At 33.7% G+C, this 26642-nt stretch overlaps 1 protein-coding gene across 8 annotated transcripts in view; it reads right to left on the bottom strand.

The window, feature by feature from the left end:
• Window positions 1–3943: 3943 nt before the first annotated feature.
• AGFG1 (ArfGAP with FG repeats 1) overlaps window positions 3944–26642 on the bottom strand; it is a 79323-nt gene continuing 56624 nt past the window's right edge. Inside the window, exons 5-15 of one of the 8 annotated variants that reach the window (XM_069578395.1) lie at window positions 25432–25585; window positions 20113–20232; window positions 19387–19458; window positions 18085–18294; window positions 16822–17002; window positions 14182–14261; window positions 13872–13964; window positions 8469–8516; window positions 6449–6607; window positions 5504–5595; window positions 3944–4632 (exon numbers count right to left, since the gene is read on the bottom strand). In XM_069578395.1, the coding sequence (XP_069434496.1) occupies window positions 4573–4632; window positions 5504–5595; window positions 6449–6607; window positions 8469–8516; window positions 13872–13964; window positions 14182–14261; window positions 16822–17002; window positions 18085–18294; window positions 19387–19458; window positions 20113–20232; window positions 25432–25585 (1269 nt within the window). In that variant the 3' untranslated portion in view covers window positions 3944–4572. The remainder of the gene's footprint in view (window positions 4633–5503; window positions 5596–6448; window positions 6608–8468; window positions 8517–13871; window positions 13965–14181; window positions 14262–16821; window positions 17003–18084; window positions 18295–19386; window positions 19459–20112; window positions 20233–25431; window positions 25586–26642) is intronic. The other 7 variants (XM_069578397.1, XM_069578396.1, XM_069578399.1 and 4 more) reach the window with 7 other exon arrangements.

Raw genomic sequence — 26642 nt, 5'->3', positions numbered from 1 at the left:
TACTGTTTAGGGCACACACTTAATAGTTGGAATGTTTCACAAAATAGGAGTTATTGTGATACTTCACGTCTCTTTATTTTAAAACCTGACCCACTATTTACCCCCATGAATTTACCTGTAAAGTTTAAATAAAACCCTAGAGAATAAACTACTAATTTCAGCAAATTATGAATGGTATCCAAATTAAAAATGATTTTTATTAGGTATATAGGATATAGAAAGAGATTCTCTTAGAATTTCATGATTTTTAAAAAATCTGCTTACACATAAATGTGAGAGCATCTTAATCCAACAATAAAATACCTGCTCCCCAGAGCAAAAGCCCTGTCATTAGCCGAATGCCTTGCTTCTTTCATCCTTAGTATGAGCCCACTTTAAGGACCATATGAGATAATACATGAAAAGCATTTAGCAAGTCTCTGATACACTAAAAGAGCTTAATAAACCACACTCTGTAATACCGTCACCATTATTACTTTCAAGTCATATCTTTAAAGAAATACATCTTTATAGGGTCCCGCAGAGATTAACTTTCTGATATGAACCTGAGACTGCAAGTGGAGGCCAAAGATGAGGTGAGTCATTCTGAATGTGAGTTTGGAGCAGGAGCACAAACATACGAACAAAGAGGCCCAAGAAGCAAGGCACAGGCCGGCCTGAGGACAGCAGCACGTTTTACTGTATGCCAAGCGCAGCAGGAGAGGTGAATGACTATGTATCATAAACTACCTTTTACAAAGTCACAATGTCTTCAAAAGAATTTTAAAACATTCTGTTTAAATGAGAAACAACAAGTGTTCGCTCTAAAAATGGACAAGGTATAAAAAACCACTGGGGGGAAAACCCAGAGCAAATTTCTTTCTTAAGAAGTAAACACACTCCTTTAACTGTAGCTGATGTCTTGGAAGGTTAGAGAAATCTTATTTTCATTCCCCCAATATATATATGCACATACATACACAAAGTTAAAATTCTTTGTTTAACTATAAACACAGGAGAGATAAGAAATTATTCTTCATTTTTGAACTTTCTTTAGCAAGGTATAATTTTAAAATAGCTATCTGACACTCTCCCAAAAGAATACCACAATTTCAAAGTGGTCAAAAGAGTAAATGATTCTAAAACAATTACTAATATACAAGAGCCAGAACTTGGAATATTCCTTTTAAAAATGAGATATTCACCAATTTCATCATTACTGAAACACATTCACATAAAAATCAAAGGAAGAAAATCCAGAAAACAACATTTAAAAAGTTTGCCATTTCAACTGAAATTTAAATTTTTCTCATCAAGCCAACAAAAACACTCAGAAGTTCAGGGAGCAGTATATTTACACTACAACTAAACATCGTTGTCAGAGAAAAATACAAATTTAAAGTGTTGTGCAGTGGTTCTCAAACCACTGTAGTCTGAGAAACCCCAAGGGTCCCCCCCAAACCCAAAGTCAAAACTATTTTCAGCATACTAAAATGCTGTCTGTTTCACTCGTGGTTTCACAAGTGCATGGTAGAGTTTTCCAGTGCCTACACACTATGTCACTTAAAAGAACTGCAATGTGAAAGTAGTATGAGAATCCCACTGATTCTATTGGGCCAGATTTTCTAAGAGATGTGCAAAATGTAAAACAATGGTCTTCTGTTTGTAGAAAACAGTTATTTGCCATCAAAAATGGTATTTATGTTAATGTGTAGTGAGTTTATTATTGTTACGTTTAAATGAATAAATGTTTTAAAACTATCTCAGTACTAATTTCTAATACAGCAAATACTGATCAATACAAGCTACATAAACAAAAGCTTTTTGGAGATCTTCAATAACTAAAAAGAGTTAATAGTCCTGAGGCCAAAATGTTTGGAAAGCAGCCAGTTAAGTTATTCTCTTCATTTTACCAATTTACAGGAACTGTACCAACCAGGATGTATGTTGGGAGCTGGGGCAACTCAAAAGTAAAGCAAGCACTGATGTGCTTCTTCAAATTTACAGAAAGAATTATTCTGCGGAAGCAAGTGACTACTTGATCTCTATCTTCACAAAAGTAAGAGTAAAGTACACTTTTAAAGTAATCAATAAAGCTTGTCACCCTAAAAGAAAATTTTCTTTCCTGAGCAAACACAAAAGGAGAGAAGATGACTCAACCAGTAAGTCAGGAAACTGCATCTTCATGTTGCTACCACTGAGTATTTTCTCCTCTTCACTGTTCAACACAGTTCTGATAGTCCATGTAAAACCAGAAGCAAATCTGAATATGAAAGTGTGAGGATTCAAATCCACATTAAAGTTGGATCACTTCTTACACTAAGCATTTTGATTTTATAGCATTCAAAGTCAACAAGAGTTTCCACTTAATTACAAACCTCAAGGTTTACCCAGAAAAAAATAGTCTTTAAAATTATTTTAATAACAACTGTTTAATTTACTTATTTCTTAGATGGAAAGCCTGGTAGGTTAACTGGGTAGTGGCTTTCAATATAGCATAACTTGGTACAAGAGTTGATTGGGACCCAATACAATCTAAAACATAGGAATTCAAAGACATCTCTTAAGTATTCCCTCCATGAGGGGGCTGGAAGGTGACTCCAAAAATTTGGAGAAATTTCAAGTATACACCAACACACACCCAGACCTTTGCAGCATTCATTTAATTCTAAGAGAAGAGGCATACTGCTCAGAAAGGGGGCAGAGACTTCCCAGTCTGATCAAAGTAGTTCAGACAACTATACATTCAGCTAGATATGCACTGGACAGCAATGCTTCAAGAAGTTTAAAACTCAACACAGATTTTAATATACTATGAAAACAACTCCTGTAGTCACCATTTGAAAAGGTATTCAGCACGAATAATGTTTGAGGAAACTGATGTTCACCTCTTTTAATACCAAAGCTTTAAAAACAATTTTAAGTATTGTAAGAAAACTTTTCAAACATGTATTACATATTTACATATGTAATTTCACCTTTTCTTGATGACACAGAGTCACAGTAATAGGCAATTTTCAGAAGATGGTGTATATAGTGATGCCCTCTCAACTGGGCTGGCTGTCCCTACACTAACTAGTCTTCGACAGTGTATGCTTGTCATACATTATATCTCCTTCATTTCAAGCCATAACTTCTGAACTGTTAATATGCCACGGTCTGGGAAATCTAATAATCAGAATTTCACATAAAAACATGAACTCTAACATATGGACTTTGTGACTTCTGTGGGGTGCTCAAAGGCATTAAAAAAAAAACAACTATTACAAATTTTTCAGTTGTGTTGTTTTGATGAGATTGCCAGATTATCACTGGATGAATCAGGCATTATATAAATATTTAATTAAGTTCACTTGAATATTAACATAAAGATATAACTAAACATTAGTATCATTGCCTTTTTAAACAAAGTATTCTATAACTTTAAGGTAACACTGGGTTCCAGTTTCTTTCCCCTAGAAATGAACATAAACAAATGTCCTATTAATATCAGTTTGTTCAAAGAAAAAAAACTGAGGTGCAATCATGTCACAGTTAATGCATGTCTGCTTCCAATACATTCAAAAGACAATATTAAAAAAAAAATCAATAGTTAAAATAAGCCTTTTGCAGTCTGAGAATTCAAGATACTTAAAAAAATTTGTAAATACACATACATGCAAATTCTTCATATATACAAATTTTCACAAAATTAAGAAGTTGCAAAGAAATTAGAAGGATTACAGTGAATCTAACAAGCTACATTAAATGCTTTACCACTGACATATTCCTAAACATAGCAGTCATAGTAGTTTTAATAAATTTTCTACATGGCCTTTTTATAAAATTTGCTTTTAGACATAAAAGTTAGTCACTAGAAGTCTTCTGAAACTCTAATTTAAGAATTCAAGATGTTCTCAATTCACTACTGATATTTAAGGCCACTTTGGTAAAGGCATTGCAGCAAGAACACAAAACAATAGCATATTTTCTAGTATTTATTTTTTTCACCTGCAAACTGTTGCAAAACATGATCAGCTTTATTATGCAGACAGGTATCCCTCTACATTTTTAAAGAATTTAGGCATGTATAAACAGAAGAGCTCTTCAGAAAGGAAAAATTCAAGAATGACTAAAACCTTCCAATTTTGACTTTAACTTTCCAGTAGCAATGGTTAAAGTGATTTTAGGTCATTCATTTCCAGATATAAGACAGCACCTTAAAAGTGGCTGATCTATTTCCCCAGTAACATTTCTCACATAACAATGTGTTAAAGTTACAAATACTGATATGCACAAATAGCTAATTTCTAAGAAAAATATGTACAGTACTGCAGCATAATGAATGTGGCATCTGCAATAACTTAATATTAGCCAATTTTTAATATACATGATACCGCTACTTTTTTTTTTTTGCCAATTCACAGGTTAAAAGTTGTTACTGGAGCCCTCTGTTTCGCACATATTACCTGGTGTTTAATACACAATGCAGGCTTTTTAAAGACTTCTCTTGTGTTTAAAGCTAAGATCAGTGAAACAAGACAACAGTGCAAGAGGCGGAGAGATGTAATGTGACCATGTAAAAGTTCGTTCCAGTAAAGTGTCTATATAAGGCTATAAGAAAGGATTGGTTGATGAGCTTCCTGTTGGAAATTGTCCTGTTGGTGCACCAGTCTAAAGGAAAACATAAGACAAAATAAACAGACAGACAAGAGTGTGTGGGAAAATAAGAAAATAATATTTTTTAATTAATAGTATTTAGATTAAGTATTATTAAGTGAAGTCACTCAGTCATGTCTGACTCTTTGCAACCCCATGGACTGTAACCTACCAGGCTCCTCCATCCATGGGATTTTCCAGGCAAGAGTAGTGGAGTGGGTCGCCACTGCCTTCTCCAATTTAGATTAGAGTTTTATAATTACTGGCAACCATATTTATTCATTCTTCATTATTAAGGCAGGAGAAGGAGGCAACAAATGATGGGATGGTTGGATGGCATCACCGACTCAATGGACAGGAGTTTGAGCAAACTCCAAGAGACCATGAAGGTCAGGAAGCCTGACACGCTGCAGTCAGTGGGGTCACAAAGTTAGAACATGACTTACTGACTGAACAACAATTACTATTATTAGCAACATACTATAACACAACTATAGGTTTTCCAGGCACTGTGTTGTGTCTTTTATATCCATTACTTCACATAATTCTGTTAACAGATTCCAAGAAGGGATTAGTCCTAAAACATACGTTTACAACTCAAACCAAATGACTCCAGGATTCCCTTTGCACATTGATCACTGAATCGGCAGCCTCTCATAAAGCAGAATTTTGATAAGAAAGCATACCAGTTTCATGTCTACAATAGTTTACTGTCAGTGTTTTGCTTTCGAGCTGATTAATGTGTTTTCTTAAATCAACAAACGATTGTGCACAATGGCTGCCTCAATTTGTACAATCTTGCATCTGGGAAGAATCACATCCTGCTTTTCCCACTCTGAAAACAATGCAATGACTTACAAAGTGCTTAAAACTGCATCTCACTTACCATAAAAGGATTACTAGACACTCCAGCAGCTGCAACTTGACCAAAAGGGGTTACCACTGGCTTTGTTTGTCCAAATGCTGCAAAACCTGCACCTTGTTTAAAAAAAAAAAAAAAATTATAACCTATACCTTTGAGCAACAATCAAGGAGTTTCAGAAAAATCCCCACCAGAGCAACAATAATTTAAAAAATCAATGTTAACTTGTTGAGTCTCATGTTCTTCAAAGTAAGTTAAAAATTTCAGTGGCACGTCTTAAAGAGTTTACGTCGACTCCCCAGAAATGGTTAATTCCAGTCTGTCCCAGCTATGTAAGTTGCTGACAAAGAATTTAATCAAAAGATGAGTTTGTTGACTATTTAAGAGGGGATGTGATCCAGGGATTTCAAACTTCAGCAAATGAACGGCCAAAAAACAAGCAAAATCCACCCAAAACAAAAAAGACTACAACAAAAACAGAAACAAAAACTGAAAACTTTCTCTAGTGAATCTTCCTGAAAACAAGTAACAAACTCGAACGACAATACAGTTACCTTTAGTCTATGCCATTACCACCACCAACAAACAACAAAATATATACAATAAATGGAACAAAATCAACAGTTCTCAAATGCAAAGCAAACACTCCAGGTCTATAAAGTTTCCTTTTAGAATCAAGAAGCATATTATAACACAGAACATACAAGAAAGATACTGGAGATCCTGAGAAAGAAGAGGTGCTCTTTAGTCTCAGATTATTCCCAAACCTGTAATCTGATCATAAAAACTTACTAAATCACTCTATTTTCTGTGGCCTAACTCAACAAAGGCTTCTACATCTATGTAATAAACACTCACTAGATAACACTAGAGCATTCTTTAGATAAATCTTTTTGTCCAAACATTCAAATTATGATAAATAAAGGATACATACGATGAACTTGGCACCAGCCAAATGTTAGCTCTTACCATTGGGCTGTTGAGAAAAAGCTGTCTGTTGAGGAAAAGCTGCTTGCGCTGGGAAGGCTGGCTGCTGGAAGCTGCCACTAAAGCTGGTGGGAAGACTATAGGGAGCGGGAGTCCCGAAGCCCGCAGGCATGCTCATGGATGCAGTGCCAAAGGTCGCCGCTGGCGGGAGAAGGAAAGGCTGATCACTTAACGAACAAAAAAGGAGGTTGTCTATACTCATACTCAGCAATGTAAAATGGACATCATTTACCTTAAAAACAGAAAGATGTATTTTAAATCCCCAAACCCCAACAAACTTAATAGCAAGTTTTAGTACCATATAGTTTAATGTAAGCTATAAAGCTAGCATTTGAAATAAGTAAACCTCTCAAAGTAATTATATAAATTTGAGTCTAAATAGCAGTCTACTTTTAAAGTCCATCATCATGCAATTCACATGTATACTAGTATATACATTTTAAGTTTTGCTTTGTTATACAGGGCAAAATAGTGAAACATTTATATCTAGTGAACTGTCTGCTATAATGTAGTACATGTATTCCTGGAAAAACTTCTGCAAAATAGTTCACTTAAAAATAAAACTTAAAAGAGAAATAGGGTCTGCGGCAGGCCACTCAAAACCTATGCAGCTTTGTAACCATAGTCAAAAAATGGATGGGGGATAATCCTAATAAAAACATTAACACAATTAAACTATATGGACTCCCATTCCTTTTTTGAAAAGTATAAATAAACAAAGACTTCTTTGCATAAGAGGTATAAGGAAGATAATATTAGGACCAAAGAGTTATAGAAACTGGGGCAAAGTACACAAAAACTGAACAGAAAGTGAAATAGGCATTCTTAAAAGAGGCAAAGAATGTAGGGATTAATGACACTGTACCCAATAACTACCATGGCCTGCCATATCTAGTCACTATAACTTCATGGAATGAAGCATTCATTCACAGGTTGGGGAAATCTGTGTGTGAACTACAGCTATATATATATATATACATATATACACATACACACACACACACACACACACATATGGTATGTTGCCATCACCCCCCACTTACAATGAGTTATGAATTCACATTATTATATTACTCATATAAAAACACACATAGTAACAGAACAATATAGTACTTTTTGCTAATGATTCAAAATAGAACCTTTCAACTATATGTTCTAGGAAAGAAGAGCCAACAATGTTGCTTTTAATACAGAACACTAGCAATTACATAGTGAAGCATTTTCAGCATTATGTTATCAAACAACATAATTCATTGCATTTTCTGATTTTAAGAAAAAAAAATTACCAACTTGAATGCTGACTTAAGGCACTGAAATTAACACTACACGTGCTCTATAGAATTATCTTTAATTAAAAAATTAAAAATCTGTTATGGATGTTGCTAACGTAATTCTCATAATCCTAATATTTGTAACAGTGCAATTCTCCTCAGTGAACCTAATTAGATCATAAAATTTTAAATATTACTTTTTATTATTCATAAGAAAAAGGAAATTAAGCCACTGGGAAGCAAGTGAATTAAAGAATAATAAGCACACTGCAAGGGAAACAGAAGGGTTTCAGAACAGACAACAATACACTGACACAACTTTGACAGCTCACTTTTTAAGAAAGCAGTATAAAGCAAAAGTTGGCTACAGTTAAGCAAAGCCAAACTCCATGGAATAATGTGGTAAAATGGTTTGGTACATAGAAAAGGTGTGTCACTCAAAGTATTATGAATTCAAACTTAAGAAAAATAATCAAAAAAGCTATTAACATTCTAATGTGACCATGGAGGTAAGCAATATGCTTTTCAATATTAAAACAAATTACCACAGGAGATTTTCATGTAACTTTAACATATAAGTTATTCCCAATGCCACACATCCATGCCCACTCCATTTTAAAACATGGAAAAAACTTAACTTCACATGCAGGGATCCAGAACACTAGCAGAAGCTTCCACAAGCAGGTAGACAAATTGCCACACAAACCTAGATATTAGCTGTGGCCACCTACCAAAATGAGCGTGAGGAAACACTTGAGAATGCATTGCTCCAGAAAGGCCTTATGGAAAGCCATAAAGAGACCAATGTCAATTAACTATTGTCAAAATAAAAGTAAATTTGTTTCATTAAAAAATTCTAAAATTAGAATACACTTACAAAGGAGATAGCATAAGAATACATAATAAAAATGCACCCACAGTCTTTACTTCAACTATAATTCATGATACTAGTATTTACAGTATTTGAAACAAAGAGATTAGAATAATACCAGAAAAACAAATATCAAAGAAACATTTAGAAAATACAGCTTTTAAGTAAACACTAACACTTTTTTTTTTTTCACGTGAAGATGCAACAATATACATAAAATGATTTTCTAGGCCTCAGTAGTTACACCCTAAAATGCTATTCATAGAATCATCTAAAATGATCTAGTATCTACATTTTAGCATTTAAAAAGTCAAATCTCAGAAAAAGCACCTGAATAATGTTTGTTTTATTTTCAACTCCATATATTAACTAGAAACTAGTAAAGATAACTCAAGGGAACAAATTATTCAGGGAAAATTAGTCAGTGGACTCCATTAGAAAGGTGAGCAGCACTTTCAGTTTAAAATATGATGGCTAAAAAGAGAGAGAAAAGAGAAATTCATCCCGTGCAGATCTTAACCTGCATGACTGAGGTCAGACAGGTTACATGTAAAGAAAAGTACTCAACAGAGATCAAATTTAGGTTAAGTACTAGAACCACTGTTTGAACTATCCGGAGTAGGACTGTTTCTAAAAATACATGTCCATACATTTTAAATAAGCATACTTAACTAACTAAATTTGGGGGAAAACAACTGAGATGTGAAAGTGGTTCTGAGTCTTGGTTCTGTTGTTTTCTAATTACAGGACACCACAACTTCTTTAAGCCTCAGTTTCCTCCTTTGAAAACAACAGATGGAGAGGCAGATACAGCAATACCTAATTTACAAAGCTGCTATGATTAAAAGTACTACAGGGTAAATATTCAATGAATCTGTTCTTTTTTCTTGCTAACTTAAAAGATACTGTTTATAGCTTCTTATAAATTCAACAAAAGGTTGACTGAGATAGAAGGGTTCTGTGATAAACAAGCTTGGTCACTTTATGTTTGGCTCCTTTCTTAGAGCATGTTACAAGCGCTGAGAAATCGTGCATTAATAATACTGGTTCAATTTTGTGTTATTAACTCAGCACTTCCCATATGCTTTTGGGCACAGAACCCCTTCCCACGAAGCACTGTGTTAACATCACCTCAGGAGACATGTTCTACATAATACACTTTGGTAAAACCTGACTTTTAGTCAACAATGATTGTTAACTAGTATTAACTACAATACTCAATCTGTAACATTGATGCCTAGTCCTGGGCTGCTATCAAAATATTTTAGACTTGTTTTTAACAAGCTTTTTGAGATATAATTCATATATCATACAATTTGTCAACTTAAAGGGTAAAATTCAGTGTTTTGTTTTTAAAAAACACATTCACCAGGTGTACAATCATCATCACAATTTAATTTTAGAACATTTTCACATCCCCCTCACTAAAAGAAATTCCCCACCTATCAGCTCTCCATTTTGCCCCATCTCTTTTCTGTCTCTACAGGTTTGTCCATTCTGGACAGGTTATAAATAGAATCACACATTATATGACATTTTGTGACTAGTATCCTTTATTTTCCCTGCTGTTTTCTAGATTCATCCATGCTGTACCATGTATCAGTACATATCATTACTTTTCACTTTTTATTATCAAAAAAAACTCCACTGTACAGCTATACACATTTGCTTTATCCATTCATCAGTGGATGGTCACCTGGGATGTTTCCGTGTTCAGTTGTGTCCAACTCTTTTGAGACCCCCATGAACTGGAGCCTGCTAGGCTTCTCTGTCCATGGGATTTCCCAGACAAGAATACTGGAGTGGGTTGCCATTTCCAACTCCAGGGGATCTTCCTGACCCAGGGATCAAATCCTCGTCTCCTGCACTGCAGGCGGATTACCACTGAGCCACCTCAGCTGAGCCAAGACTGTTTCCACCTTTGACTACCAGGAATAATGCTGCTGTAAATACTTGTATACAAGTTCTTGTGTAGACATATATTTCATTTACTTTCCTATAAGTGAAATGAGTGGAACCAGTGGAAATAGTGCTGATTTAGAACCACTCTGGGACTAATGCTGCTGCTGCTGCTAAGTCGCTTCAATCGTGTCCAGCTCTGTGCGACCCCATAGACGGCAGCCCACCAGGTTCCCATGTCCCTGGGATTCTCCAGGCAAGAACGCTGGAGTGGGTTGCCATTTCCTTCTCCAGTGCATGAAAGTGAAACTGAAGTCGCTCAGTCGTGTCTGACTCTTGGCGACCCCATGGACTGCAGCCCACCAGGCTCCTCTGTCTGTGGGGTTTTCCAGGCCAAGAGTACTGGAGTGGGGTGCCACTGACTAATACTAGTCATTGGTTAATCAGGTAAATCCATCTAATTGGGCTCCACCTAAGTAATAAAATGATGATGCTTGGCTAGATATCACCATGATTCTTTTGGTTCTACATTTATATAAGTTTATTTCTTGGCTGGGGGAGGTTGGGGGTGTGGGGGGGTGGCGCGGGGAGACACGGGACACTTAAAATCATTCATTCATTCATTCAATGAATATCAGAAAATAAAGGGTACTCATTCAGGGGCAAAGGACAGATTTAAGAGTTTTAAGAGAATATCCTAATAACTGAAAACCATAAAATTATATTAACTTCATTAATTAAAGGGTTCAAGGGCTCTAGAAAAATAGAATACTAAATATTATAGAATCTTAAAAAAAATAAGTCTTAGGCCACACTGGCCAGTCATTTTGAAGGTTTCTATATAATGTGGTAAAACAAGGCCCCAAAGCTATTAAATGCAGGAAAAAAAATTATTATTAAAATGTGTATTTTAAGAATGAAATGTATCAGCAAAACTTTATAAACAGTTTGCATAGAACTATTATTTAATACCTCTTTCAAAAGCTACCTCAAATGGATTTAACAATACTAATATGAACTGATATTAAGTTTGATGATATAAAACACGGTTGTTTATATTTCAGCTTCAACAGAAACATATTACATAGGTAACATTTACTTTGACTCAGTCAATTCAATAAGATGATCAATGTGATAAATCAAAATGGTTTACAACAGAAAAGATATTTTACCTTGAAATAAAAATTTGGGGACATACTAGATTCACCTTTCAATAAATTTTGCTTAGACTAATATTAAAACTACTTTATATTATCTGAACAAGCTTTTTGAGATATAATTTGTACACTTTACATTATTTCACATCTTATATAGAACCTTAACTTTAAGGACTTTTGTACTCTAAACAGTGGGGGGTGATAATCCTTAACTCTAATAACAGAACCAGTCTGGAGGTACAATCACCAAAAAATAAATAAATAAATAAATAATAGGAATGATTTACCAAGCATATGGGCTTCCCAAGTGGCACTAGTGGTAAAGAACCTGCCTGCCAATGCAAGAGATGTAAGAAATGCGGCTTCAATTCCTGGGTTGGGAAGATCCCTTGGAAGAGGCCATGACAACTATAGTATTCTTGCCTGGAGAATTCCATTGACAGAGGAGCCTGGCAGGCTACAGTCCATAGGGTCGAAAAGAGTCAGACACAATTGAACGACTAAACACACAAACACACCCCAACTCTATACAACAATGCAAAGACGATACAAGGTGATCTGCATCATCTAATTTTCACAATATCCCTGACAGAGAATACTGTTCACATTCTACAGAAAAAGATAATAAAGCTCAGAGGAGTTAGATCAACATGATCTTGGTCAAGGTATAATGTTTCCATCCTTCAGTTTAAATGGGGTTAAATAGCTTTAAACATCTCAACAGTTATTATTATTACTGCAAATAATGTATTTTCCTATCACTTTTTCTCCATTCATTAAAAAAATAATATACAGAAAGCATTTTTAGGATTAGCTAGTAAGTAAATACTAAACCAGAATTTGAACACAAATCTGGCTGTATCCAAAACATATGCACTTAACTTCCCTGAGCCTCAGTCATCTCAGCTGTTAAGACTGATTAAAACATCTGATGAGAGTTAAGAGGACTAAATGAGACAATGTACAAAATACCACGTCATGAGACATTTTAAAAATTCATTCCATGAAGTCAAAATTCTATGCTCAGAAACAGAAATATTATATACATCATCAGTGATGAATAGTATATTTTGTCCAAAACACAACAGAAATCTGAAATAATCACTGATTATGTTTAAGCATAGTGTATTTATGTTTTTGAATGAAAATAAATCATTAAAAATTATGTGCAAAATTCAAATACTTATACAACATGTATTCTGTGAGATAGCAACAGATTATGAATGAAGACATTATATGAAAATGGAAGTTATGGTTCAAACTTTCAGTATTACAGTTCTCAACCTTGCCAATGACAAAACAATATGCTAGTAATTAGTAGTTCTTAATGGTGCAAATTTATTGTGATATTATAAGCACCTTACTCTCTCAAAATATCACATCAACATATGCTCTAAGTCAAGTTTAAGGCTTTAGTTCTAAAGTTATCTAAATCTAAAAACCAACAAATTCAGCTTAATGGGTACTGGGTCATACCACATGCACCTGCCAACACTCCAAGGTACTGGCAAATATCTCTGGTGTTCAGGGTAATAAGACAAAAATCAAAGAGGCAAAATATAAGAAATATGTGGCTAGCTTACAATATGAATCAAAAAGAAAAAAGAGGGGGAGGGATAAAAGAGGATTTTTTTAAAAAATTATAAAAAGAGAAAATATTCGAATTATTATATCCCAAATTAAACCAGTTTCAACAACCCCTCAAAAAATGTTAACAACCCTAAAAGAGATACACATTGGAAAAATACCTCATTATCAAGATCTCATGTATCAATAATAAAATCCATCCATTCCTTGCAATCTCAAGCAAAGGAAAAAACATGACACATATTTTCAATTGAGTTATAATCAATAATTGTGAAACCTGATCAACAAATAAGTCAGAATTATAATGTTCAAGTACCACCTCTGTCATGAATGGGCAGTGGGGAGTTAAGGCTTTAACTCTCATCTCTATGCTTGATTCCACACCCAAAAAATGAAACCTTTCAGTGGTGAGTGCTAGGTAACTTCCATGGTCCATTTTCAACTATTAGGTTCCAGGATTCTATAAACTTTCAGCTAGCATATGTTTTCATAGACGAAACTAATCCACTTCACAGTCAATTCAGTAAGAAAGGAACCTTATTTTCTAATGTTCTTCATATAGTGTCTTTGTGGTATATACCTTTCCCAAAGTTTACTGTTCTGTAATTTACATTTCTTACCTGTTGCTCCTCTGGCATTGGTCTGAAATGGATTTGTAGAAGATGCCACAGAAGGACCAGCAGCAGCAACAAATGGATTTGTGGAAGGTGTAGCTTTAAAAAATTATAAGATACACTATAAAATCCTAATGCATTTGTATTCAATTACTTAAAATATTTGTTCATATATTTATGAAGATAGAAAATTAGAGCTTTCTAACAATAAACTGGTGCTTTGATTGTCTTCTGGTATCCCTAAGAAAATGCAATACAATATATACATATATTTGGACTCCATATAAAAACCAATACATATACCAGAAACACATACCTCCAAATGGAGCAGGCACACTTGAAGACGCAGGCTGTGTCTGTGCAGAAGCACCCACTGGCACTGTTCCAAAAACATTACTGAAAACAAGTATTGAAAGAATTCATATTTTGAGAGGGGGAAAAGAGCAAAGGTAATCTAACAACAGGGTTGCCATAAAATATGGAAAAAATAATACTGAACATATCATGCATCACATCAGCTTTCAAACTTTTAAGTCTTAGAATTCATTTACATTCTAAAAAAAACAAGAACCCCAAAGAGCTTCGATACTATATCTACCAATATATAGTACATCAATTAAAACAGAAATTTAAGAATTTTTAATTCATTTGAAAATAACAATATTATCTGATACTTTTAACAAGTCTCTTTAATGGCTGGCTTAATAGATGATCAATTTGTTGTGATATGTTGTTTAGCTTGGTGCATATGAAGAAAAAACTGGCCTCAGGTGGCATCACAGTTGAACAAAACAGAATTTTAACACCTTTTCCAGATAACTATGTATATCTTGCTTGATATCATTCCAGAAACAACAGTTACAATTTCCTAAAGGTTAGCTGCAATATGGTCCAACTCTCATATCTGTATAGGAGGAGAAGGGAAGGACAGAGGATGAGATGGTTGGATAGTATCATCAACGCAATGGACATGAGTTTGAGCAAACTCCTGGAGACGGTGAAGGACACGGAAGCCTGGAATGCTGCAGTTCATGCGGTTTCAAAGGTGGACACAACTTTGCGACTCAACAACAGCTGTGATATGGAATCTGAAACCCTATCAATGAACTCTGATGCACTCTTAAAGTAACATCCAGTAGTCTATCTTACACTTTAAATGAATCTTTTACTACTTTCGTATCATTTGGAAAATACTTGACGCCAATCTTCAAAATGTCAATATATTTCCTTATGCAAAATAAAAAAACAACCATTAATATCACCATCCATGTCATCAGAAAAGCAGTAGGAAGCTTAATATTAAGCTCATGGTGGTTAATAAATTTTCCGAAATTCTACTTAGTTGCTTGAGACTGTGTATTTTAGCCATTGTTTTCCCTAAAGTGACAGACTTAAAATTTCATTTTTGAGAAAATGTCTAACAAATATCCAAATCTCAATAACCATGGTTTGTTTAGCAATCATACTTTCAAGAAAAAAATGGTGTTCCATAAAACAAGTAGCTGGTTCATTCCACAACTCAAAAAACCACATAAGTTGATTTTCCTCAAGACAGCTTTATACTTCAGTATACGGCAGAACTACTCGATGCATACCATACTTCAATACAGAGAAAATTAAGACATGTTTCAGGGTCTAGACTTAATAAAGTCAAATTCCTTTACACTGCTTCATCAAGCATATTCATAATAAAAACTGAATCAAAAATATTCCTAAGTAAAACTGAATGTGTGGTAGCAAGGAATGACTATTAGATGACTGCTGGTACAGCCTGGCACTGGAGCCATAATTCAATGCTAAGTCACCATCAAGTCTTAACCTATTAAAGAGTTTCTATACCATGAATACAAATGTCAATTAATGAAAACACAAACAACCACTCAGAATTATTATGAATTTAGTTTTAACCTCACAAACCTTAGGAATGGGTCTTAGGTACTTCAAATATTCCATGTGTTATACTCTGGGGAGCACTTATTTTGAGTATAATGTAATATCAATAAACCATTTCATTACATATACCTGTGTTTCCAGACTTTATGGCCACCTTGCTATAGTTCACTATTTTATATGTCTAATGTAGTCAATATTAGTAAAGCAAAAATACAGAAATACTCTGAATTTTATTCTTTGGATTCAATCTTTCCCATCTGCCATACAGAAAATGTGTTACTGGAGAATAAGCCCAACTAACTAGTGTCGCAATCCTATCATTTTTTTCTGGAAAAGGTGCTAAAAGGGAAAAAAAGTTACTCGGATAAAAGAGACAATCTATAGGAATGGAAAATCAAGGGTAAGACATTGTACAGATAAGTCACCTATACTTCTGGGCCTGCTTCCTTGACCCAAAAAGAAGTCAAAAAACTAGAAGAGTTTTTAAAGATCAAATGTTTTTAAAATGTGGTAGACTCTCTTCTGCCAAGAATTCCTTACACCATACATACACAAACACTGAAACAGATACATCTATTTATAAATACCAGTGTGACAGAAAAGATACAGGACTAATCTTGGGTTCTGGTGCAAATCTTTCTAAAACTTTACTTACAACTCAGGCTACAACATGTTACTTTCAGTGTTTAATCTTCATGACTAAAAACTGTACCTTAAAAGTAAGTAATTCTGTAAACAGATTCTCTGAGTATAATTAAATTTGTATTTAACAATTTAACACATCCATTTCAAGATGAGTATATACTCTAAATTATATTTCAGCATTCAAGGAGAAAAAGTACTTTTGATTAAATAAAAAATATAAAACGATGGTAAATCCCCTATGGTAATTACTCAAGGAGTATATTTTAACTAAAAAACGTAAACTCGTAACTTTCTTCAAACTTAGGAAAATATTCAAGAATCTTTTAAATTAAGCCCCAAATAGTGATTACTTAACAACATAATTATTCAAAGTTGAAAAAAAAGCTTAAATATGAAACACAAGACAATGACAAGCTACCTGCTAGCATTACTTGTGGAAGTATACGCGTTACTGGAGGTGGCAGCAGAGCTGAAAACACTGTCCAGTTCTGCCAGGGCTGCATACTTGTCTGAAGATGCACTTGACTGACTGGGAACTGAAACCACAGAACCAACAGGAGCTTTACCTGTGGTCCCAAACCCACTACCCTGATCACCACCTATGAACAAACAAAAACAAATTAAATCAAAGATTTTAACTTACGCTTATCCTTTCAACTTATCTTGGCACTTATTTGCCATGATGTGTGAATTTAAAACTGATTTGGAGCTTAGCAAATAAATGGACATGATTCTAGAGTCTTACCTAATAAATAAATACTCCAGAAAATACTGGACAAGTTTGGTGCTATACATTCCACTCTGATAAAAATAAAATACTCTGTCTGAAATAAAAACTAAGACCTGGTACCAATGACATGTCTAGGTTACATATAAGAAGAAAATTCTCAAACTGCTACATTAAATCTGCAAGATGGGGACAACTCAATCAAGCACACATATACACTCATCTAAGCTGGACCTATGTGAACTCAATCTATTAATAATATCATCTTCCCAGGGTTGTTTACAAAAAAATTAAGTGACAGTAATAAGATAAGTAAGAGTAACAAGATAAGTAATAAGTAACACTTACTATGCGCCAGATGCTGTTCTAAATACCTCTCACGCAGTAACACATACAACACAACTTTTTAAGTTGAATGCTATTTCTATTGCTCTTGGTGGGGAGATGAGAAATCATGCTCAGAGATCAGAATCCAGTCTGAAAGCAGACCCCAGCTGTTCTCCTTACTACACTATGCACTTTGAGAGGCAAAAATACTAGCCTTACGACCATAACTGGGTATAAAAATACACTGCAAATAGGCTTTATTTCTTTTTAAATAAATACTAAAATAGTCATAGAAAATAGTTCAAAATTAATACATCATAGAAACCACCAAATAATCCTCTAGTCATCTCTTGGCCCTTTTGGCCTTTAGAACAATAAAGCATGCTAAGACAAAATTAAATTTTTGTCAATTATTTTCTTTTAAATCTAGAAGCTTACAAACTAGTTTCTAGGCTTTCTACCGTGTGGTTATTTCAGATCCAAAATGGGCTGAATAGTCACGAAAATTTAGTGTAGATAAAACCTATACACAATGAAGAAAAGCATCCTCAGAATTTAATAAATAGAACCAAATGTAGAAGACTGCTTAATACACAAATTTGTATTCTTTTCTTTAAAGCTTGATACCTTGCCCAGCACTGAAGATATTGTCTAAATTAGCAAGTGCCGCATATTTGTCTGTTGTCTGTAGACCAGCTTTGTTCGCTGAAACTTTACTAACAGCTGAAGCTGTTTGATGACTCTGGGATGTATTGAAGGTTCCAAAATCAGCACTGGAGGATTTGGGGAAGTTATCAAAATGAGCAAAATTAGCATTTACTGATCCAGCACTTCCACCTGTAATGGAATAGACAGAAAACTTGAAACTGCTAGACTTTCCCAATATCCTTTGATAGATTATATGATCATTTCTTCTTAAACTAAGTTTCCTATAAGCAATCCTAAAATCTTAAAAGTAAGAATTGGCAAATGGCATTCAACTTGAATCATCTACACATGACCATTCACAGTCTACAAAACTAGATTTTCAAAGGTCCTGACAACATATAGGGCAACAAGTTCCTATGGCGTAATTGTGTAATTACCTATCCCGGAATGAACAAAATAATTCACCGGAGAGTCTCCATGCTACTCAGTTTTATTGTACTTGAAGAGCTACTACTCAATTCCACATAATTTAATGTACACACAACACTACAATGTCTTCAGTAAAATCATGCTAACATATTTCAAGGAAAAAATAAGAGCACTTAATAAATAAATAATATAAATAAAACATCAATTTTATTCTACTAAGATTTTAAAGACTGTTCTATATTCTAGAATCTTCCCTAACATACTACCAAAATATTAAAAACCAGTATATATTCATTCTATGCTTCTGATGCAATACTTTTGATGTTTGTTCTTTATACCTACACATTAGTTTCAGCAATCAAGATAGTAGATATAGATACATGTATATACAGTTATAGATTAAACTGAGAGCAACACGCACTTAAAGGTATTTCAGAAAGAGACATTACACCCTATTTTTAAAAAAAAAAACACTTTCCATCAATCAGTTTTTTATACATTCTAAAACAAATACATGTCTTACAGAAATTAAACTCTGTTTTTGATTAAAACTAAATGTTTGTATTTAAAAGACTGTGATCTGTTACAAGGAACTGGTGAACAAAGCACATACTAAGTTTTTAAAATCTGTATGAAGAAAGTTATTTCAAATTAATAAAAACAATTATTAAGGCAACTGTTACTGTACACTATTGTGTTCTCCGAGTTTAGCAATAGTGAGGAGAGTAGAAGTGCGAATTTATGGAGAATTATCATGAAAGGATGATTAAAATTCTATAACTGAAAAACCTATAAAATATACCATTAAACATACAAATTAGTAAAAGATGCCTACTTGACAACAGAACTTACTGTTGGAAGCCTGGAGAGGAAAAGCTGAAGTAAATTCACCAAAACTGCAGCTAGATGAAAGCATTCTAAATGCTGGACAGCCAGAAATTATGTAAATGATGAAATTTAAAGAAAAAAAAAGAAAGTTGAAGGAAAAGGCTTTAAGACAATACAGAGTTAAAAGTTGAAAGAAAAGCAATCAGCCAAAGATCTAAACAAAGGTTCAATGAGTTTCTGAAAATGATACAGTTTACGGGTAAGTATTCAATGTTTAAAGACCAATTCCTGCACAGAAAACTATATGAAGTTTATCAAAGTGATTATTAAATAATCTACTCAACCAATTATTTTCTGAAGCTTGCTGCCCTGAAAAGTACTTACATTTTTAGTTCTATGGAAATAATTAACTAGCTTCTTTTATTTAGAGCCTAAATTAAATCAAAACGTATTTTGTGAACCTAAAAAACTATTACTTCTTCAATGTCTCCGTGCGTAAGAAATTTAAGAAAGATTCATGTGCAGGAAAAGGAAAACAGATATGAATTAGACAAAACACTAGTGTCCAGAAAAACAAATAAAGAAAAATATAAAGATTTCAGGTTTCCCCAGAGCTTTGTAAAACAGAACTATTTTAAAACCAGATAATCACAGAATTTAAGTTTAGAATAATTTTCCAAAACTATATCTACAGAGTTGTATTCTATTTTTTAAAGTAAACATTTAATCATAATGCTGGAGAGGCTCTACCTGTGGTTTGGGGCTGAAAAGAAGAGTGACTTGCTGTGGGGAAACCTCCAAAATTACTCGAACCACTAGACTGTCCAAATGCATCAAAGTCTGCAAAATCTGCATTTGCAGAATTCTGAGCTGTAAATGGTAAGGAATAATACATGTTAATGAATATGAAAACTATAAATAAAAAATATGATAAATGAGTTTAAGAATTTTATGAAAGTTTCCATGTTTCATAACTTAAAGAAAATTCATTTAGAAATCAGATTTTAAGTTCTACAAATGTTTATTTCACCCAACCGCAAGCAATTCATCAAAGGGCATCCAGTACGATGATAAATTTGTACACAAATAGCCTTTGAGTGGCATCACGAATAGTACTATAAAGTGACTCTATTAAAGGAATCTCTGAATTAACAGCACTAAACACAAGTTTTAGTAAAGCAGAGAGATATGGGATACAGGATACATTTGGAAAATTGAGATTTAAAATGGTGATTCACCAGTTACATGAATCATATGAAAACGGCTTGATTACATTAAAAATTTTTGTTGTTTTTAAGCTTGCAACTATGTTACATCATAGCATACTTTAAAAAAAGCAAAAAGTTGGACATGGATCATCAAATAAACTGAAGAAACTCATATTTTATTAGGAGCTTATCATATTAAAACACATATTAACTTAAGAAACAATAAAAACTAGTAAAAATTATACCATAAATACACCTCAAACCTACTGAAAAAGACCAACTGGCATTTCCCAACTGGTAACCAATCTAACAGCAAAGTCCTAGGCTTCTATAAAGTTAATATGTAAGGTAAAACAAAAGATTTTTTAAAAGGCCAAAACAGATGCTGGATAAGATTTTTACAGAGGATAAGATAAGAATAAGAAGTGGTTGATATGCAGGAAAGTGAATGCTAAATGGTAAGAGTGAAAAGGATGTCCAACAAAGTGAGTGAGCCACTTTAAATTCCTTGGCAGGCAATTCTATTTCTAGACAGTTTTTGTAAGACTACTACAAATGAGCATACAGCTAATTCTAATAGCTAAACAATGTATTTTTTATAATAATGAAAAATCAGAAACTCAAATGGCCAGTAATTAGGGATTACTTAATTAAAGAACATTACATGATGAATATAATATAGCCATTAAGAAATATATCATGTAAAGAATATTTAGCTTTATACAAAAATACTTATAGCAAAGTAAACAAGATAAATAGGTTAATAAATTCCAGATATATCTTCATGTGGTAACTTCGTTAAACATGATATCATGTGCATACAAAATCTGCATTTTAGTTAAATGGAAGTAGTGAGATTTCAGGTAGGTATCATGTCCTGAGCTTGCCTTTTTCAGTGAGTCTGTACTCTACTTGGGCTTCCCTGGTGGCTCAGAGGTAACAAGCCAAAAGAAGTCACTAAGCAAAAAAAATTGTCTGTTAAAGTAAAACATTATTCTAGGAAGAAAATCAGCAAAACTTACAGCATTTCCTGTAACTGCTCTTTTTTTTTTTAGTCTAACTGGGTATGATAACGAGCAGGGGGACATGTACATAAAGAAGATCAGACCCCCTTTTCCTACACATCTGTGCCAACCTACCACTTCTGACATGTGGAGTGCTATCCCACTTTGCTCTTGAAAACCTTTATAAAACCAATTGTCTTGGCCCTCAAATACCACACAGAAGTACCTAAATTAAAAGGCTGCTTACTGCTTAACATAAATTCTGTATTTTCTTGACTCCCTACATTATGTCTGTTTTTATTTAATAAGATAAAATTCAACTTTACAGGCTGAAATTTTACTTTCCCCAAAATACATATAATAGAAGAAATACTAATAGATTAAAAAATGTTTTAATTAATTTCTCAAAAAATATTTTGAAACAAGTATCTATACCAGTTTAAATTATATATAAGGTTAAACAGTTTACTGGCACATTGCTGACAAGACCATAAGTGCAGTTTAATGAAAAGGGAATCTAAGATAAGAGTCAGACAACTCCATCTTAACATGAGAAACTGTAAACCCTTGGATTAGTCCCTCATTGTTCTGGCTCTACCAGTATTCTTACTGATATGAGAAGATTCATTAGATGGCCTCTACTAATAAAACCAACACTATGATTCTACAACTTATAAAAAAAATAGGAATAATTTCTTATCAGCTTTAAAATGCTAATCCAAAGAAAATTCTAAAAGACAAAGTAAGTTTCTTAAGGCGAAAACAGATAATACAACTGTAAACCAAATGAAAAGAGAACATGATATATGAAGTTCTCAAATTCAGAGTAGATTATATTTCAAAAGGCAAGTTTCCAAGTTTTTGGAACCCTTAGCTGTATGGTTGAGAACAACAAATGAAATACATCTGTCCCTTGTATAAACAGGAATGGGTCCCTAAGCTAGTCTGTGGCTTATAACCTGAAATATATATGACTATGTAGTCTATAATAATATATACTGAACATTTAACTTATATTTAGAACATCATATGGGAAAAACTTACATTTAACATGTTTTAAACATAAGGAAAAAAATTAGTTCAATGTAATCCATTTTGCTTATCAAGTCTGTTTTATCATATCTATAATTTTCCAACCAGAGCACCAAACAAACTAATCAAATACCTATTCATTACAACAAAACAGGATTTTGTAATACTTCTATCAGTTCTTATTTATAGATACTGAATCCACTCACTGTTTTCAACAACTTTTTACAGTACATTTTGAAAATTATAAGCGCTATGGAATGAAACTCTGATAAACACAACTTTGGAATTAAACACTAATAATACATTTTTAAAAACCTACTATCTAGAACCTCAAGCAACTTCTACACAAAGAAATCCAGACTAAAAAGAATGTGACAAAATAGTAAAGAATGCTTTTTATATAATCTTATTCAAAAAGTACAAAAGAGTCAACTCAGTTTAGAATTTAAGGTACTAAGTCAATGGGCCTGAATCTTGCCCAGAGCTGTTTTTACACTTCAGTGAGCAATAGATACTCATGTAAAAGGAAAAAAAAATAAAAATGTAGAGACCAGAGGATAGCAGCCAGCAACTCTCATCAAATCCAGATAACAGACTTCATTTCATCTATACAATATTTTAGATTATTTTCATCAATTCCTAACATTTAAAGCGAGCATTTCAACAAGATTTCTTGCCTCTCTTAAAAGAATCAATATATTAGGAACCCTGAGCCCGCATTTCCATGTGGCAACAGGAGATTACAGAACATCTGCCTCTGAAAGGGGCACTGTGGTCCCTTCCACAGTGCATTACACCACTCATCTGTGTTAACTGGGTGGCAAGGCGATTGAGTTTGACATCCCTCATATAAGATGTGACAATAATCAATGACAGTTTACAGTTTTTATGATATGTTTATTACCAGGTAAGGTAACTATTACATTCCATAGTAAATTATGTTTCTAACTGCCATGTATATTTCTATAGAAGATGACTTTTCCTGAACATAATACTGACCCCATCATCGACACACATCCACACACACTAACTCAGCCAGAATGTTCAAACAAAGAAGGGTAAAGACTTCTGGTTTTTAAGCCATTAAATTTTCTGTAAAAGAACAGGTTTTCCTATAAAATAATGCTAGCCAGATTGGCTTATCTGAATAATTACTGTCTGCCATTAAAGGTTCCATTTGTCACATCAATCTGTTGAGGAGAAAGTTTTCACCCATTACTTTCTTTTGACATGAGAATTTCAGGGCAAGAATTCAGCTATCAATGACTTTAAATCTGTGAACCATGTATGAAAAAGTATAAATTCAGAGTGCTTACAAAGGTTCTGGGAAAAGACATTTCAGATGGAACCAAGACAATGGCTTACACTTAAAAACTACGTAAGGTAAAAAGTAAAAGATGGCATCAACTATACTAGAAGGGAAAATAAATAAGTAATTTTATTAGCTTTTTCTTGCAATATCCATATATATTTTTTATGCTCCTGGAATCAAATGAGGTAAGAAAAGAGTAATCTGAGTAGTCCTTTGTAAAAACAAAAGAACTTTAGGCTAAAAAATTATTACTCTCAGGCAACCTGACTTACTAAACTACTTCCTCACAGACATATCTGTCCTCTACTACATTTCTGTCATATGTGGAAAAGAGACAACAATATTTAATATCTTCAGTCAATCTGATAAAATCATACATTGCTATTTTTTAACATTTATATGTCACAATTAAATAATCACAATTATTTTCAAAAAGCATTTTAAGGGAGTTATTGAAAATATAAAGGTAATCATGGTACAAATCAGTCTGTGGAGTACACTGACTTGTCTATTTTTTGCTAATATGGCTACATAGAAAAGTGTAACATTAATCCCCTGACCTGCAAATTATTCACAAATTGCATTCAGAGACCAAACACACACACATGAAACATGAAATAAGCTGAAAATTTATAAGAGTTTGGCAGCTATTTATCTATCATTTCAAATTATATCTCAATAAGCCTAAAATTGAGATAAGCAGAATATTCATAAATTACAGAAGCTTCACTCTCTATTCATTGATTCTTCCATCAACTCTTTTGACCATCATTCAAAAAGCAAGAGGTGAGAACAGAGAGCTGGAGCTCCTGTCTGCTCAGAGAAGAAACAACTGGCTTCCCGCCTGGAGGATGAAGGGGAAAGATTTTTTTCAGTCTCCTGGACTTCTGCTACTTGGCTAATGTAAGAAATGGAAAACCTACCACAGTCCCAACAACTTATGCTTCCTGATTTCTTACCCTTCTCCGTATAATCTCTTGAAAGAAATCTTCACCCTAGGATCTCTTTTTAAACACATACAGACACAAACATACATAAATCATACCACAACTTCCTTCTGTAGCATAGTCTTAGAAAATGTTTTTATTGATATTCAAAACAAAAATTCCTTTAATACTTGATAGAAATGTGGCTGAAGGTTTTCTATAATTTTCCAAATTATCTCAAACAACATATTTTTTGATACATATACATTAAATAATTTGTACCATTATTATCCAACTATAAGCCAGGACATGAAACTGAAAGGAAAAAAAGGGCAGAGAGCATCACAATTTCACAGGTGAGTAAAAGAAGGTAAAATAAGTCCCAAAATAAAACAGGAAACCAATTCAGTAAGTACTGGCTTTTGTCATATTTATAAAACAGTGAAATACATACATGCAAAAAATATGTCTCAAATTATCATATAAAACTGCTTCAAAATGACCAAATGAATTCTTAATTTAGTGCTCCACATTTAATTTGATGATTATTCAAACACTGGCAAAAGCTGCTAGGAAAAAACACTTACCTGCATGACTGTTGAAATGTGCAAAATTAGCAAAATTGGCTGTAGCTGTTGACTGAGGTGCTGGAGCAGCAAAGATGTCTGAGCCAAGATCACTTAAAAGGTCAAACTGCTTCTTTTCCTGCTGCTGCCCTTGGGAGCGACCTACAACAGGGGACTATAATCCACATATTAACTACAAAGAGCTTCCAGTTAGATTTGCTAAACATTTATAAAACTTCTTCCAATTCACCAAGCTTAAAACAGCTTAAAGATTATATAATCTACTTGTAGAGTTTTGAATAAACAAAGGTAAAGTGAAGTAGCTCAGCTGTGTCTGATTCTTTGTGATCCCATGGACTGTAGCCTACCAGGCTCCTTCGTCCATGGGATTTTCCAGGCAAGAGTACTGGAGTGGGTTGCCATTTCCTTCTCCAGGTGATCTTCCCAACTCAGGGATCGAAGGGTCTGCCACATTGCAGGCAGACGCTTTTACCATCTGAGCCATGTTTTCTGAAAAGCACAAATTTTCAACATCTATGCCCATAATTATCTTTTAAGTACAGAGTCAAAAGCAATGAAGTATAATTACAGCAGGTGTTATACCTCAAGACACAAAACAGACTTATTGCTAAGAGTATGATGTTAAGGCTTTCACAGAACAAATCTTTTATCCAAGGGGAAGAGTTACAATATACTGACTTTACCCTTCTCTTCATTTTTTATTCAAAGCTTTCGTGAAAATGGAGCAATTTATCTAGTTGCCCTAGTATATGCATTTTTTTAAGGGTGGAATCCTAGGTATATGCACTTTTTAAAAGGGTGGAATTTAATTCAAATAATAACATGCTTCAGAATCATTCTTATGTAAGACAGACATAATGCCACACAGTAACAGATTTGTCATAACTCATCTGACTGTCATGAAGTATAGAAGCATAAACTCTAGACACCAACTGCTGAAAAGACTTCAGTCTACTCAGTTTTTTAGAATACGTTATGTAATGCAAAGCTACCTGCGTTTCAATGATAAACATGTTTCACCATCAGGATGGGGAAAAACTTCTGTGCTTGAGAAATCCTTTCCTGTAAAAGTGTATCACAAAGGCTATACTGTTCTAAATAACTCTGATGGTCACCACAGATTCATGTTTTACCACTACATGTTACATCTATGACATTGCTCCTGAATACCTTTACAAACTCATATTCGCAATAGCAAAAACCACAAAAAC

Source organism: Ovis canadensis, chromosome 2 (genome assembly GCF_042477335.2).
Source record: "Ovis canadensis isolate MfBH-ARS-UI-01 breed Bighorn chromosome 2, ARS-UI_OviCan_v2, whole genome shotgun sequence".
NCBI lineage: Eukaryota > Metazoa > Chordata > Mammalia > Artiodactyla > Bovidae > Ovis > Ovis canadensis.
Note: the sequence above shows the minus strand (reverse complement) of the source record. Positions and strands in the feature narration are given on the sequence as shown.